Source organism: Physeter macrocephalus, chromosome 11 (assembly GCF_002837175.3).
Source record: "Physeter macrocephalus isolate SW-GA chromosome 11, ASM283717v5, whole genome shotgun sequence".
NCBI lineage: Eukaryota > Metazoa > Chordata > Mammalia > Artiodactyla > Physeteridae > Physeter > Physeter macrocephalus.
Window position 1 is genome coordinate 16,022,147 of NC_041224.1, and position 14,742 is coordinate 16,036,888.

The 14,742-nt window shown below is 41.1% G+C and overlaps 1 protein-coding gene across 5 annotated transcripts in view; it reads left to right on the plus strand.

Annotated features, from left to right (window-relative positions):
• Positions 1-14,742, plus strand: part of PRTFDC1 (phosphoribosyl transferase domain containing 1) — a 101,009-nt gene that overhangs the window by 15,360 nt on the left and 70,907 nt on the right. For all 5 annotated transcript variants that reach the window (XM_055087769.1, XM_024129738.3, XM_024129742.3 and 2 more), the window contains one exon: positions 4,157-4,340. In XM_055087769.1, the coding sequence (XP_054943744.1) occupies positions 4,157-4,340 (184 nt within the window). The remainder of the gene's footprint in view (positions 1-4,156; positions 4,341-14,742) is intronic.

The following is a 14,742-nucleotide window of genomic DNA, read 5'->3' on the forward strand; positions in this document are numbered from 1 at the left end:
CAGGTCCAGATGGTATATATACTGTTCCTTTCAACTATATCCTTACTGGTTTTCTGCCTTGTTGGGTCTGTCAAGTACTGAGAGAGGTCTCTAACTGCAATAGTGGATTCATCTACTTCTTACAGTTCTATCAGTTTTTTGATACTGTGTTTTTGGGTGCAGACGCATGAAGGACTGTTATGTCTTCCTGGAGAATTGACCTCTTTTTTTTTTTTTTTTTTTTTTTTTTTTTTGCGCTACGCGGGCCTCTCACTGGCTCCGGACGCGCAGGCTCAGCGGCCATGGCTCACGGGCCCAGCCGCTCCGCGGCACGTGGGATCTTCCCACACCAGGGCACGAACCCGTGTCCCCTGCATTGGCAGGCGGACTCTCAACCACTGCGCCACCAGGGAAGCCCTGACCTCTTTTGAATACACTAATATCAGTCTTTATTCCTAACAATTTCTTTGCTCTGAGGTCTGCTTTGTCTGAAATCGATACAGCTACTCCAGCTTTCTTTTGATTATGTTAGCATGGTACATCTTTCTCAACCCCTTTAATCTATCTGTGTCTTTATATTTAAAATGGATTTCTTGTGGACCACATATATTAGGGTGTTTTTTTGATCCACTCTGACAGTCTCTGCCTTTAATTGGTGTATTTTGACAATTCACGTTTAAAGTGATGATGATTGATATACTTGGTTTAATCTCTACCATATTTGTGACTATTTCCGATTCATTGCCCTTCTTCTTTTTTTAAAAATAAATTTATTTATATATTTATTTATCTTTGGCTGTGTTGGGTCTTTGTTGCTGCGCGCGGGCTTTCTCTAGTTGAGGCGAGTTGGGCTACTCTCGGTTGCGGTGCGTGGGCTTCTTATTGCGGTGGCTTCTCGTGTTGCAGAGCACAGGCTCTAGGCTTCAGTAGTTGCAGCATGTGGGCTCAGTAGTAGTGGCACACGGGGCTTAGTTGCATGGGAGTTGTGGCTCAGGAGTTGTGGCGCACGGGATCTTCCCGGACCAGGGCTCGAACCTGTGTCCCCTGCATTGGCAGGCGGATTCTTAACTGCTGTGCCACCAGGGAAGCCCCTACCCTTGTTCTTTGTTTCTTTTTTTGTCTGCCAGTCTGTGAAAACTGTCTCCCCCACACTGTGTAGCCTCTGATGACGTGCAGTTTATTTTTCTTGTTTTTCCCTTTAAGGTTTGCTCACCAGAGTTCATGCTTCCTCTCACTGTTGTGGCCTCTCCCGTTGCGGAGCACAGGCTCCGGACGCGCAGGCTCAGCGGCCATGGCTCACGGGCCCAGCCGCTCCGCGGCACGTGGGATCTTCCCACACCAGGGCACGAACCCGTGTCCCCTGCATTGGCAGGCGGACTCTCAACCACTGCGCCACCAGGGAAGCCCTGACCTCTTTTGAATACACTAATATCAGTCTTTATTCCTAACAATTTCTTTGCTCTGAGGTCTGCTTTGTCTGAAATCGATACAGCTACTCCAGCTTTCTTTTGATTATGTTAGCATGGTACATCTTTCTCAACCCCTTTAATCTATCTGTGTCTTTATATTTAAAATGGATTTCTTGTGGACCACATATATTAGGGTGTTTTTTTGATCCACTCTGACAGTCTCTGCCTTTAATTGGTGTATTTTGACAATTCACGTTTAAAGTGATGATGATTGATATACTTGGTTTAATCTCTACCATATTTGTGACTATTTCCGATTCATTGCCCTTCTTCTTTTTTTAAAAATAAATTTATTTATATATTTATTTATCTTTGGCTGTGTTGGGTCTTCGTTGCTGCGCGCGGGCTTTCTCTAGTTGAGGCGAGTTGGGCTACTCTCGGTTGCGGTGCGTGGGCTTCTTATTGCGGTGGCTTCTCGTGTTGCAGAGCACAGGCTCTAGGCTTCAGTAGTTGCAGCATGTGGGCTCAGTAGTAGTGGCACACGGGGCTTAGTTGCATGGGAGTTGTGGCTCAGGAGTTGTGGCGCACGGGATCTTCCCGGACCAGGGCTCGAACCTGTGTCCCCTGCATTGGCAGGCGGATTCTTAACTGCTGTGCCACCAGGGAAGCCCCTACCCTTGTTCTTTGTTTCTTTTTTTGTCTGCCAGTCTGTGAAAACTGTCTCCCCCACACTGTGTAGCCTCTGATGACGTGCAGTTTATTTTTCTTGTTTTTCCCTTTAAGGTTTGCTCACCAGAGTTCATGCTTGTGTCTGAATAGCTTAGTCTTCAGCCTAAGGTTGAGTAGACATTGTACTCAAACACCTGGAGCCAGGGCGGCCTCCACTCTTTGCTGATGGATGTAGGTGGGAACCTGGCAAGCACATTCAAATTTCCAGCCTTTTTCAAGCCTTCCCTGGCTTTTACTTCCACTGAGCTTTCCTGTGTCTCTGCTGCACGGGCTTACGGGCTCCACCGTCCAGGGATGTGTGGTGGCCTGGGTCCACACTCGTCTCTGCAGTGTGTATGCACAGCTTCTGGTCAACTTGGGATATGTGGAGAGCTTATTATGTGCTTCTCTCCCATGACTGTAACCTCCCAGAACTCTCTATTAAATCTGTGACTAGTCTGCCAGGTAGTTGCTCAAACAGGACTGCAACTCCAGGATAACGGGGCCCCTGGCCCTCCCTGTTCGCATGCTGCCAAGATGGCCGTGTTAATGACAGTGCTCCCTGTTGGGTGAGCAGTGCCCCACCCTGCCTGACTGCCTGGATGAACAGTAGAGCAGATTGGGGGCCAGGGAGGGGGGACCACTCTCAGACAAGAATACCACAGATCTGTGCTGTTTCTACCCAGTGTTCAGTGTTTTCATGAATAAATGATTCTCAGTTTGGTGCATGCCTTTGGTTGATTTCCAGAGCTCTGAAATGGTTGCTTTTGACAGTTTTGTCCGACTTTCTACTTTCTTTTTGTGAAGAGGCTGTGTTGACCTCCTCACTGCATCATGCTGGAAACAAGTGTCCCTTTTTATAGAATATCTGGCATGCTGGGGCCTTTCCTGGCAGCCAGTGGTTAAGACTTCGCCTTCCAATGCAGGGGGTTCAGGTTCGATCCCTTGTCGGGGAGCTGAGGTTCCACATGCCTCATGGCCAAAGAAACCAAAACATAAAACAGAAGCAGTATTGTAACAAATTCAATAAAGACTTTAAAAATGGTCCACATCAAAAAAAATCTTTAAAAAAAAAAAAAAGGAATATTTGGCATGCTGATGTACATGTTTCGTTGATCATATTTTGAGAAACATTACCTGAAACCATGGTTGTCATTTTATATGTATATGTATGCACATATACACACACAAATAAAAAAACCTATAAAAATATATAAAGTAATATATTACATATTTAGAACATATGTGATATAATATTTTATTTTTTCACATCATTCACTTCATCTGTTTTAAATCTAATTCAGTTTGAGGTGCCAGTGGGAATATTTTTAAAAGTGTGCACCTTAGGTCCTACCTCCATTCAAGGTTTTAGTGTTGTATGGGTGTATGGGCAATGGACTTATACATATGAAACAATGAGAAAAAATACAGTGACAGTTCCACGTTAGGTGTTGGATACCAGCCCAAGGCTGCATCATTGTAGAACTTCAGGAGACACCATTCAAACCGTGATCTGTGGAGATGGTGTCCACTGAGATTGTCTGGATCACCTTTCATATAGGTGACGTGTTGTCTTCATCAAATATAAGTCAAATGTTATTCTTTCCATAGTTATTATGGTCTTGACTTTTCCTCCAGTCTCGTCTGACGTGGTCAGGTGGGTGAGTCATTCTCCATTTCCTTTTTCTCTGCTTTAAAGGGAACGTAATATCACCACATACCATCATAGCCTTGTCAAAGCTAACAACCAGGCTCTGTAGTGATCAAATAATAGCCTTCGTGATCTTTGACATCATATTTTACACCTTAATCATTTTTTGTGATGCAGAGGAGCAAAAATGTATGATTGACGATGTGGTTATCAGAAATATGTTTTGAACACTTTCTCTTTGTCCAACTTTAACAAAGCTTCTTTATCTGTAAGCTTCTGTCTCCCGAGCCCTTCTCCACATTCTCCTGCATAATCTAATATGTACAGTACATCATGCATTTTTTGGGAAAGGAACAAAAATGCTCAGAAGTAGTCATGCTTTAATATATCTTTTCATCTCTTCTTTCAGAATTGAACGGCTGGCTAAGGATATTATGAAAGACATAGGATACTGTGACATTATGGTCCTGTGTGTACTTAAAGGAGGCTACAAGTTCTGTGCAGATCTGGTAGAACACCTTAAGAACATCAGTCGAAATTCCGATAGATTTGTCTCTATGAAGGTTGATTTCATCAGACTAAAAAGTTACAGGGTAAGTTATGATTTACTCCATTTTCATTATATGATGTTCAGAATGAACAGTGCTGTAATTCAAAGAGCTAATAGTATTATGAAGATGAACGATGTATTTTATTTTAATTTGCAAGATACTACAACCTGTAATTCAGATAATATTCTTTGGGCAGGGGAACCCTCCTATTATACTTCCCATATAGGGAAAGATGATTCAGGAATGATTCATGCTTTTTTTTATGGTTATAAAGTTGAGTGGTTATTTCCTGGTGCCTAGTCTCACCAATGACCGTGTTGAGAATGAGTGTTAAGGAAGTCCAGCGAAAACAGACGTGTTTCTGCTCTGGATGTCACTGTTGGCCCTGGAGACCTGTGGGAGGGTGTCCCCCCCCAGAGAGGAGTGTTAGTACTTGGGTGACTGCAGTCAGGGCCTGGACGTAGAGAAGTAAAACCTGTAGGGACAATGAGTTATCAAGAGCAATGAGACAAGACCAGGGAACCTCCACCAGTCTGTGCTGGGTTTTCTTGGCCACCACTGGATGGAATTGAGAGAGATTATTCTCCAAAGATGTCTGCCCTTAGCCTTCCCCTCTTTTCTCTATGCTGTTGCCTTTTGTGTTGCTTTTTTTTTTTTAATAAGTAAATTTATTTATTTATTTATGTCTGCGCTGGGTCTTCGTTGCTGCGCACAGGCTTTCTCTAGTTGTGCCGAGTGGCGGCTACTCTTCGTTGAGGTGCGCGGGCTTCTCATTGCAGTGGCTTCTCGTTGCGGAGCACAGGCTCTAAGGCACGCCGTCTCAGTAGTTGTGGCTCACGGGCTCTAGAGCGCAGGCTCAGTAGTTGTGGTGCACGGGCTAAGTTGCTCCGCGGCATGTGGGATCTTCCCGGACCAGGGCTCGAACCCATGTCCCCTGCATTAGCAGGCGGATTCTTAACCACTGCGCCACCAGGGGACCCAGATCTCTTTTTGATGAACTCAGAGTCGATTGACTAATCACCTAATCATGGGAGTGAATTCCTATCATATTTACAAGTCACACCCGCACGTAAATGGAGGAGATTATACACAAAGGGTGTGTACACGGGGGATAGGGATGGGAGGGCATCTTAGAATTCTGCGTACCATTCTCTTTCTTTGACTCAGTTGCCTCAGCTTTTGAGTATCTGGCAAATTAGTTCTTATTTCTTAAGATACTCTATTTTCCTGATGACCTCTCAGGGCAGGATGAAGCTGGGGTTTTTTTGTTTGTTTGTTTTTGCAGACATCTTAAACCTAATTTATTGGTTTCATCTTCTCTTAAAAATCTTTTCTCTCTTGAGGTGTCTTTCATCCTGATTTAAGTAGCTGTGCTTCCTTCTTAGAAGACTTTTTTTTCTTTTTTACTTGACTCTGATTCTTACTGTATTTTTCCCCAGCAAGCAGCTTTTTAAAAAAATCTTAAAAAAATTAAAGTGAGGTTTATTGAAGCATAATTTACATGCAATAGAATTTACCTCTTTTAGTTTGCAGTTCTGTGAGTTTTGACAAATGCATACGGTCATGTAAGTCACCACAATCAAGACATAGAACAGCCCTTACCACAAAAAATGCCCTTGTGTCCCTTGGTAGTTAATCCTTTCCCCAGGCCCCAGGCTCTGGCAACCACTGATATATTTTCTGTCCCTAGAGTTTTGCTCTTTGCAGAATGTCGTATAATGTAATCAAATATCATGTGGCCTTAGTAAATCTGTAAAGCTTAGCATCATTCATTTGAACTTCATCCATATTGTTATGTGTCCCAGTAGTTAATTTCTTATTGTCAAGTAGGATTTCATTATATGGATATGCCAGTTTTAAAATCATTCATCAGCTGAAAGATATTTGGTTTGTTCCCTTTTTGGGGTGATTATGAATAAGGCTGCTATAAATATTCACCTGCATGTTTTTGTACGTACTTATGTCTTTGTTTCTCTTGAGTAAATTTGTCTTGAGATTCCTAGGTCATACGGGGAGTATACATAAGAAACTGCCAAACCGTTTTCCAAAGTGATTGAATAATTTTGCATCCTCACCAGCGTGTATGAGAGTTCCAGTTGCTTCACATTTCTGGCAACACTAGGTATTGTCAGGATTTCTTTATTTTCTTTGTTTTTTACCCATTCAGCTAGCTGATAGTATCTCACTGTGGTTTTAATTTGCATTTCCTCGGTGAATAATGATGTTGAGCCTCCTTTCATTGAGTAATCTTTGCTTAATTCAAGGTCATGAAGATTTTATCCTCCATTTTCTTCACAAAGTTTCCTAGTTTTAAATTTAGATCTAGGTGTATGATCCGTGTTGTGTTAACTTATTAATATGGTACAGATCAAGGTTTCTTTTTCTTTCTTTTTTTTTTTTTTTTTTGGCAAGTGAATGTCCACTTGTTCCAAGATCATTTGATGAAAAGACTGTTCTTTTCCATTGAATTGCCTTTGATCTTTGACTGAAAATCAGTTGACTGTATATGCATGGGTCTATTTCTGAGCACTCTGTTCAGCTCTGTTCATCTACGTGCTTATTCTTTGGTCAGTACCACACTGTTTTGATTACTGTGTATGTACAGAAGTCTGGAAATCAGGTAGTATGTGTCCTCCAACTTTGTTCTTCTTCATAACTGTTTTAGCTATTCTAGTTGTTTATCTTTCCATATAAGTTTAAAAATCGTGTTGTTGATTTCTACAGCATAACCTGTGTTCTGCACAGGTGTATCTGAGTTACATGCTTCTTCCTGGGACACATGTTCGGAAAATGACGGCGTTAGGATGATCTGAGGGTGGAATTTTTGGTCCTATGACGTCAAATGGTCATCCATCAGATATTTGCACAGGACCAGTTTAATGGTTGGGGGTCTTGACTGATTTGACCTGGGCAAGACTAACTCCATGTTCCTGAAAAAAACAACTGTACTGTAGCAATCCATATGTCAGAGGTGTTCTCTATAGGGGGTGATGAAAGGCGTCTTGTGATATATTGTCTAAGCTACATGAAGCTTGGAGGGTATGCAGTTTTTGAAAACAAAGCAAGCTTCGTCAGTGAAGGCAAGTTACAGGATGTTATTTATTAAGCAAGTTATAGTTTAAGGGATCTAACTGATGACTGCCCTTGGTTTCACTATTATATATGGTAAGTTTTTCTTTGAATTTCAATTTCCAGTTGCCTATTGCCAGTATATAGAAATACTACTGATTTTGTGTATTAAATACTATGACTTTTCAAAGCTCTCTTATTAGTTTGAATAGCTTTTTTGTAGATGCTTTGGGACTTTTCTATGAACACAGTCATTTCTACTGTGAATAGAGATGGTTTTGCTTCTCTCTTTCTAATTTGTGTATTTATTTCTTTTTATTGCTTTACTGCACTGGCTTGAACGTCCTGTACAATTCTGAATAGAAATAGTGAAGGAAAACATTCTTGCCTTGCTCTCGGTCAGTATGATATTAACTGTTGCATCCTCAAATTTTTGATGTATTGTTTTCATTTTCATTCAACGCAAACTGTTTTCCTATTTCCTTTGTGACTTCCTCTTTCACTCATGGATTATTTCTTGTTGCTTAATTTCCAAATATTTGGGGATTTTCCAGAGATAGTTCTATATGATTTCTAGTTTAATTCTGTTGCAGAAAGGATACTTTGTATGATTTCAATTCTTTTAAAGTTTTTGAGTCTTGTTTTATGGTCCAGAATAGGTCAATCTTGGTGAAACTAAAAGCATCAGGATCCGTGTGAGATTAAACAGTGTTGCTCTCACTGTCCATTTCTCTCAACGTCCTCTATTTCATCAGTGTTTTAACCTAGAGGCACACATTCTAACACTTATTATCTCATGCTTATGTGATACTAGCTCTGAACAAGCATTTGCATTTGTATAGATCCAAGTCTATTGTGATCATTGTTGCTGCATCTCGACAGATATTTTCAAGTCAACGTATTTTTTTCCCTGGGGATAGGGCTATGGGGGCGCCTGCCCAGGGTTCTGATGAAGGAGGAAGGCAATAGTAGGCTTTATTTATGATTTATTTTTGGCCTCGTTGGGTCTTCCTTGCTGTGCGCGGTCTCTCTCTAGTTGCGGCGAGCGGGAGCTAGTCTTCGTTGCGGTGCGCAGGCTTCTCACTGCAGTGGCTTCTCTTGTTGCGGAGCATGGGCTCTGGAGCGCAGGCTCAGTAGTTGTGGCACACAGGCTCAGTAGTTGTGTCTCGCAGGCTCAGCAGTTGTGGCACGTGGGCTCAGTAGTTGTGGTTCGCGGGCTCTAGAGCGCAGGCTCAGTAGTTGTGGCGCACGGGCTTGGTTGCTCTGCGGCATGTGGGCTCTTCCCGGACCAGGGCTCGAACCCGTGTCCCCTGCATTGGCAGGCGGATTCTTAACCACTGCGCCACCAGGGAAGCCCTAGACTTTCAATCCTTACCACCAGCGTCCATTCTCACATACAGCGCATTTTAATTTTTTTCCCACCCTTAAATCTGTAGGAGCCAAGGATAATCGTGGTGTCTCTTCTCTTCCCTTCTTACAAAATGTCCTTCCTCTTGTCCATCACCAAGGTGACACAGATCATCTCCTGAGAGATGACCTCACGTAAAAGCCTATCTGCTCACTCAGAGCCAGCGTTTCCCCTGATTAAATTCCTCAGAAATGGGTGGAAAACCATATTCATAGACCAGGCTGTGAGGTGAACAGCCCAGCTCTCTGCTCAGAGAGCGTAAGCTGTCCTCATCCAGAGGTGAGTTCATTGCCCTCAGGTTAGTCTCGAGCCGACCGTCCCTTTACACACTTGAGCTCTTTCCACATTCCCGAGGACAGAGGCCTATTAAGACACCACCAAATAAGAGGAACAGGGCTCGCTCGCTTTCCTCTGAGGGTGTCTGGTGCTCCCCCATACCTCCAAAGCGACTCATCGGGAGCAGACATCTTGAAAACATCTTAGCCGAAACAGTGGCCACCAAGGTGTTCTCTTCATTCCTTTAGAAATTTCTGGAGGGCAGTCGGGACTCCGGGGGCTGTTGGGAGTGCTGGTCAGAAGCATCGCGTAGTTTCACTCCTTCCTATCCTCTGCTCTGTGATCCTTCTTAATTTTTTTTTTTTTTTTTTTTGAGGAAAAAAGTTGAAAGTTCAGTTTACTGAGAGGCAGTGCGTCTCCTGGTCACAGCCATCAGCATTCATAGTTCGCTTTAGGGGCTCTTTTCCCAGGAGGGGTCCCAGTTGTTTGAGGCCTCCACTGTTTACTAAGGGACCTTCCTGAGGGATGGATGGTCCAGATATCTCAAGGCTCTAGGCAATTTGACTTGTCTTTGTTTTGTATTAAACTTCCCATAAGACATGAAGTGAATTTGCATGAGTGATAACCATCTATACGAAGATTATTTAGAAATTAGCATTAGGCTAATTCATTGGAGAGCATGGCCTCGCATACTCCTGTTCTTTAAATGAAATGAGAGGCACTGGCTGTCTGAATTCCCGAACATTTCAAGTTTTCCTTCCTCCTTCCCTCTGTTCGTTTTTCCTTCCGTCCTTCTTTCTGTCTTTTCACTAGCGTTCATTTAGCATTTGCTAGATGAATTCATTATCTCAGTTAATTCTGAGTGTAACTCTGCCAGGTATCTCTCATCTCTTATTGATGAAGAAAAAGAGGCTTAGAGAGGTTAATTAACTCACCTAAGGTCACACAGCCAATAAATAGTAGAGATGGCACCAGAGCCCAGACCCATCTGTCTCTCAAGCCTGTGCCCTTTGCAACATATCACATTTCCCACAGTTTTTTCTAAGGTTCTCCACAAAATTTTACTGTTTCATGAGATATTAATATGTTTGCTAACATTTATAAAGGAGTTGGTTTTTTTCCTAAAATATATGTAAATATTTTGTAAATATGTAAATATTTTACATATATGTAAAATATATGTAAGACAAATATTAAGTTCATATATACATATATACAATTATTATCATTATGCAATAATTTGCCTTTAAGAAACGGTGACCTTACTTGAGAAAATCTGGAAGTTGCATGAAGAAAGAACTTATTACATGTATTACACCCCATATGCCCACAAATGGCTATACTTTGTAGCTTGTCTTATAAGATCAACAAAACTAGTGAAAGTATTCAGTGTTTATTTTATTTAACAAAGAATCAAATATCAATTATTTCTCATAAAAATTTTTTTGTCTACGGGGCCTAATTTTTCAGCTGATCTAGTAATCCAAAGATAACACTACATTACATGAGCACCTATTTGTGTTACACCATTATGTTACACATTTTAAAAATATTTTCTTTTTCTCAAAGTAATACATTCAAGTAGGTTAACAACCCAAACAAAGAGTTTGATTGTGGTAGTTTTATGGAATAGACAACTTGAAAATCCTCTTGCTACAGACATCTAAAAATGCTAGGTGAATGTAATAACTTTTAAAAAGCCTTTTAAATGCTTATTGGAGCTCACAAGAAGGTAGGGAATATCCAAGGGGCAGAAATGAAGATCTGAGAATCAGCGCCTAGGTGTGAACTGGGGACTCCCAGGAGGCAGGGTTGGGAGTTGTGGTCTCAATAATCTGACTTTAACCCCCATGGAGAGGCAGATGGTAAAGCCTTGGACCCATATAAAATGGGAAGTTAGATGAGACCCTCATGCAAAGCCAGTGCCTTCAAAGGCATATGCCCTTGCTGAAAAAAAATCCATCCTTTAGTAATGGAAGACCCTAACAAACTAGCTTGTCCTTCTTGGCCTGGGCTGGAGTGGGAAATTGAAATATCCTGTGGGAACTTTTAAACAGGAGCCTGTAGCACATGTGAGTTTGAGGTTTTCGTTTACTTTACCTGCATCATCTGGGAAATTCCACCCAGAGAATTTAATGTTAAAATTGGTCTCAGACCACAATACTCCCAAATTCCCTGGTGGAAGCAAGTGGAAAACCTCCCTGGAGGGAATATCTCAACCTAGGCAGGATTCCACGGATAAGCCTCACTTGACCTGAGCTCACACACCCAAAGCACGACAGATGCATAGAAACAGTCTACCTTAGGCCAGATCGGCTGGCAAAGTAAATAACAAAAATAGGTAAACAAGCTGTGTGAAAGAGAATATAACATAATTATACTTAACATGACTAAAGACATAAATTAAAGGATTTAAAGGAAAGGTAAGACAACACTAGAAGAGAAAGTAAATGAGAACTTTTGGAAGGGAAATTATAGAATGTCTAGCAAGGAAAAAGATACTAATTGAATGGATAAGAAAGTAACTTGAATGATAAACAGATTGAATGTTGTCATGGGTATGAATTTTGAACTGGAAGATAGATCTGAAAAAAACTATCTAGAAGGTAGCATGGATAGAGATGGAATATAAGAAAGAGAGGATGGGAGACATGAAAAATTGAGTGAGAAAATAAAAAATGCATCCCCTAGGAATTCCATATGGAAAGACTAGAGAGAATTGAGGAGAGGCAATTTTTGATAAGATAATGCCTAATCATATTCTAGAGCTGATAGGAGACTCGAATATTCAGATTCAGGAAGCACAGTGACACCACACGTAGACACATCCTGGTGAAACTGAAAGGCAAAACCCCAGAGTCAAAGAATGGATTGTAATAGTAACTGGGGAGAAAAGGAAAATTGCCTTTAAAGGAATTACCACTATCCTGTCAACAGACTTCTCAAAGGCAACAGCAGAAATCAGAAGATGTGGAGTAGTATCATCATTTTGAGAGAAAATAACTGTTAACTTAGATTTTCATTCCCAGCTGATTTTGAACTCAAGCGTGAGTGCCAGATAAAGACTTCAGTAGTCATATTCTAGAAGAGTTTCCTGATAACAGATGCTGACTGAAAGCATCTCCTAATTTATTTCAGTGTATTTAGGGTATATTTTAGTAAAAAGGAAATTGAACCCAAATGAATAAATGTGATGCAAAGAGATTGACAAGCATGTAGGTAAATCAACAAAGTTTTGATTGGTTCAAATAATTGATGAAACAATAACACTATAACCCATTTTGGTGGTAAAACAAAGTGGAATTTAAAAAGACCAGAATAATAGCATTCTAAGGTTGTGTATGGTTTAGGAGAAGCATCAAGAGGTTGATGATTTACAAAATTTCAGTTAGGTATGCCTGTTAAAAATTTAAGTGTAACACTGAAAGAATAAGAATACTATGTATACGATGTATAACTTTCCAGCAAATAGAAAGGACGAGAAAGAATAAAGAAAACTCCAAACTTGATTGATTCACTAGTAGACAGGAAATGAGAAACAATTAGGTAATATTGTTATACCCATTTTACAGATGAGGAAACTGAGACCTGAGCTGTTAAGTAATATGTCCAAGGTCAAACAGCTTGTAAGTGGAGGACTAATATTCAAACCCAAGTTCAACTCCAGAGCCCAAGACTGTGACCACTAAAACATACTGTGAATCTAGAGATGTGTTGATGTGTTGAGATGTATTAGGCTAAAAGGAGGGAAATTTCACCAAACATATCAGCATAATTTTTTCCCGAGGTTTATTTTAATATTTACCTTACCAGGTTAAGCCAGCTCCTGTAATTGCTAGAAGAATGACAGTATCCATAAATAGACAATTAACTGCTTATTTTTCTGAAATGTCTTCTATTTGATATTAATAAACTATGAAGACATACCCTCCAAAAAATGAATAATAAGTATTCACAGCTGGTTTTCTTGCAAATGATGGGAAGCTGTGATTTTCTTTTCACCTTTGCCCCCTACACTATGGAGATTTTCCAAAAGATAAGAATATTCCCTACACCTGCTTTCTCTCTGGATTCACTTAGAGCTTGCTCTTGGGAAGCCAGATCTAGCAGAATTTCCAAGGAACCTTGAGCACCAAGCTCCCTACCAACTCTGGAGGGTACAGAGACTTGAAGCAAAAAGAAACGGGCATCATTCAGCTACCAGTTGAGCTCCCCGGTTTCGTGTGTTCTGAGAAAGCTCTGTAAGGGCAGAGGTGGGAAGACGTTTGGAATATCTGTTCTAAGGGGCTTGGGAGTAGAGAAACGAGAGGACCTGAGAGAAGTGGGGTGGAGTATTAGTAGGTGCCAGCAAGTTACTTCTCAGCCAGCTTTTTTGTACATGGATGTATTGTTTGCCAAGTGTTTTTCCTTTATTCCCTCTGAAATGTTGCCTTGATTTAAAGCTTCGTTAATTTGTGTACAAGCCCACGTGAGGATAAAGTGTATTTCAGGGAGCTATACTCTGATTTCTTTGTTTTCCAGCAATTTGGTTAACTAACCTGTGAGCAAAGTAAAATCTTCATCAAACTTCAAGTCTTTACAAACCGAGACTTCAATTTTAGGCAAGCTGTTGTTGTCCTGGGTCCCTCCCCCATGCTGCTTGCACATGCCCTGCTTGTATTCATTAATAATTCCTGTGTGTTGGCAGCACCAAGGGAAAGCTTTCTGGAGATAAAGTGGAATCCAGAGTGTGGCTGCCGTGGACTGAGACATTTGCCGTGCAGGGCGTGTGGGCCCCTGGGGAAGCTGGGACCTTTATTAAAGAGGCTCATTAGAGCAAAGAGTTGGCCACAGACCTGTTCCCATGAAGGAAGGGGAAAGGTAAAATACATTTCTTCTCTCTCATTCCCAGAGTTCAGAACAAAGGCTTTAAGTCAGTTCTTTATCATCCGTGCTAGTGAGGAATGGGGACCCGTTAGATAAACCAGATCCAGCATCCTGAGTGTTAGTACTTTTCACTCCACCCTGCAACAGCCTTTCGCTGAAAGTTTTCCACGTAGTAAGGGGGCCTCGTGTCGAAAGCCCCTTTCTTTTGGTTTTTTTTTCAGTTTATTTAAACAAAAACAAGAACTGTTCTCCCATTTCTTCTACCTCTCACCACCCTAGCCCCGCTACCTCTAGTAAGCACCAGTCTGTTCTTTGTATCAATGAAGTTTTTTTTTTTTTAGATTCCACACGTAAGTGATCATATAGTATTTGTCTTTCTCTGTCTGACTTATTTCACTTAGCATAATGCCCTCAAGGTCCATCCACGTTGTCGCAAATGGCAAGATTTCATTCTTTTTTAAGGCTGAATAATATTCCACTGTGTGTGTGTACACTATATCTTCTTTATCCATCTATTTATAAATGTACACTTAGGTTGTTTCTATATTGACTATTGTGAATAATGCTGCAGTAAACATGGGGGTGCAGAAATCTTTTCAAATTGGTGTTTTCATTTTCTTCAGATAAATGCCCAGAAGTAGAATTGCTGAATCATAGGGTAGTTCTATTTTTAATTTGTTGGGGAACCTCCATACTGTTTTCCGTAGTGGCTTCATCAATTTACATTCCCACCAACAGTGCACAAGGGTTACCTCTTCTCCACACCCTCACCAACACTTGTTATTTGAAATAGAAAATATGAACAGACCAGTTACTATTAAGAAG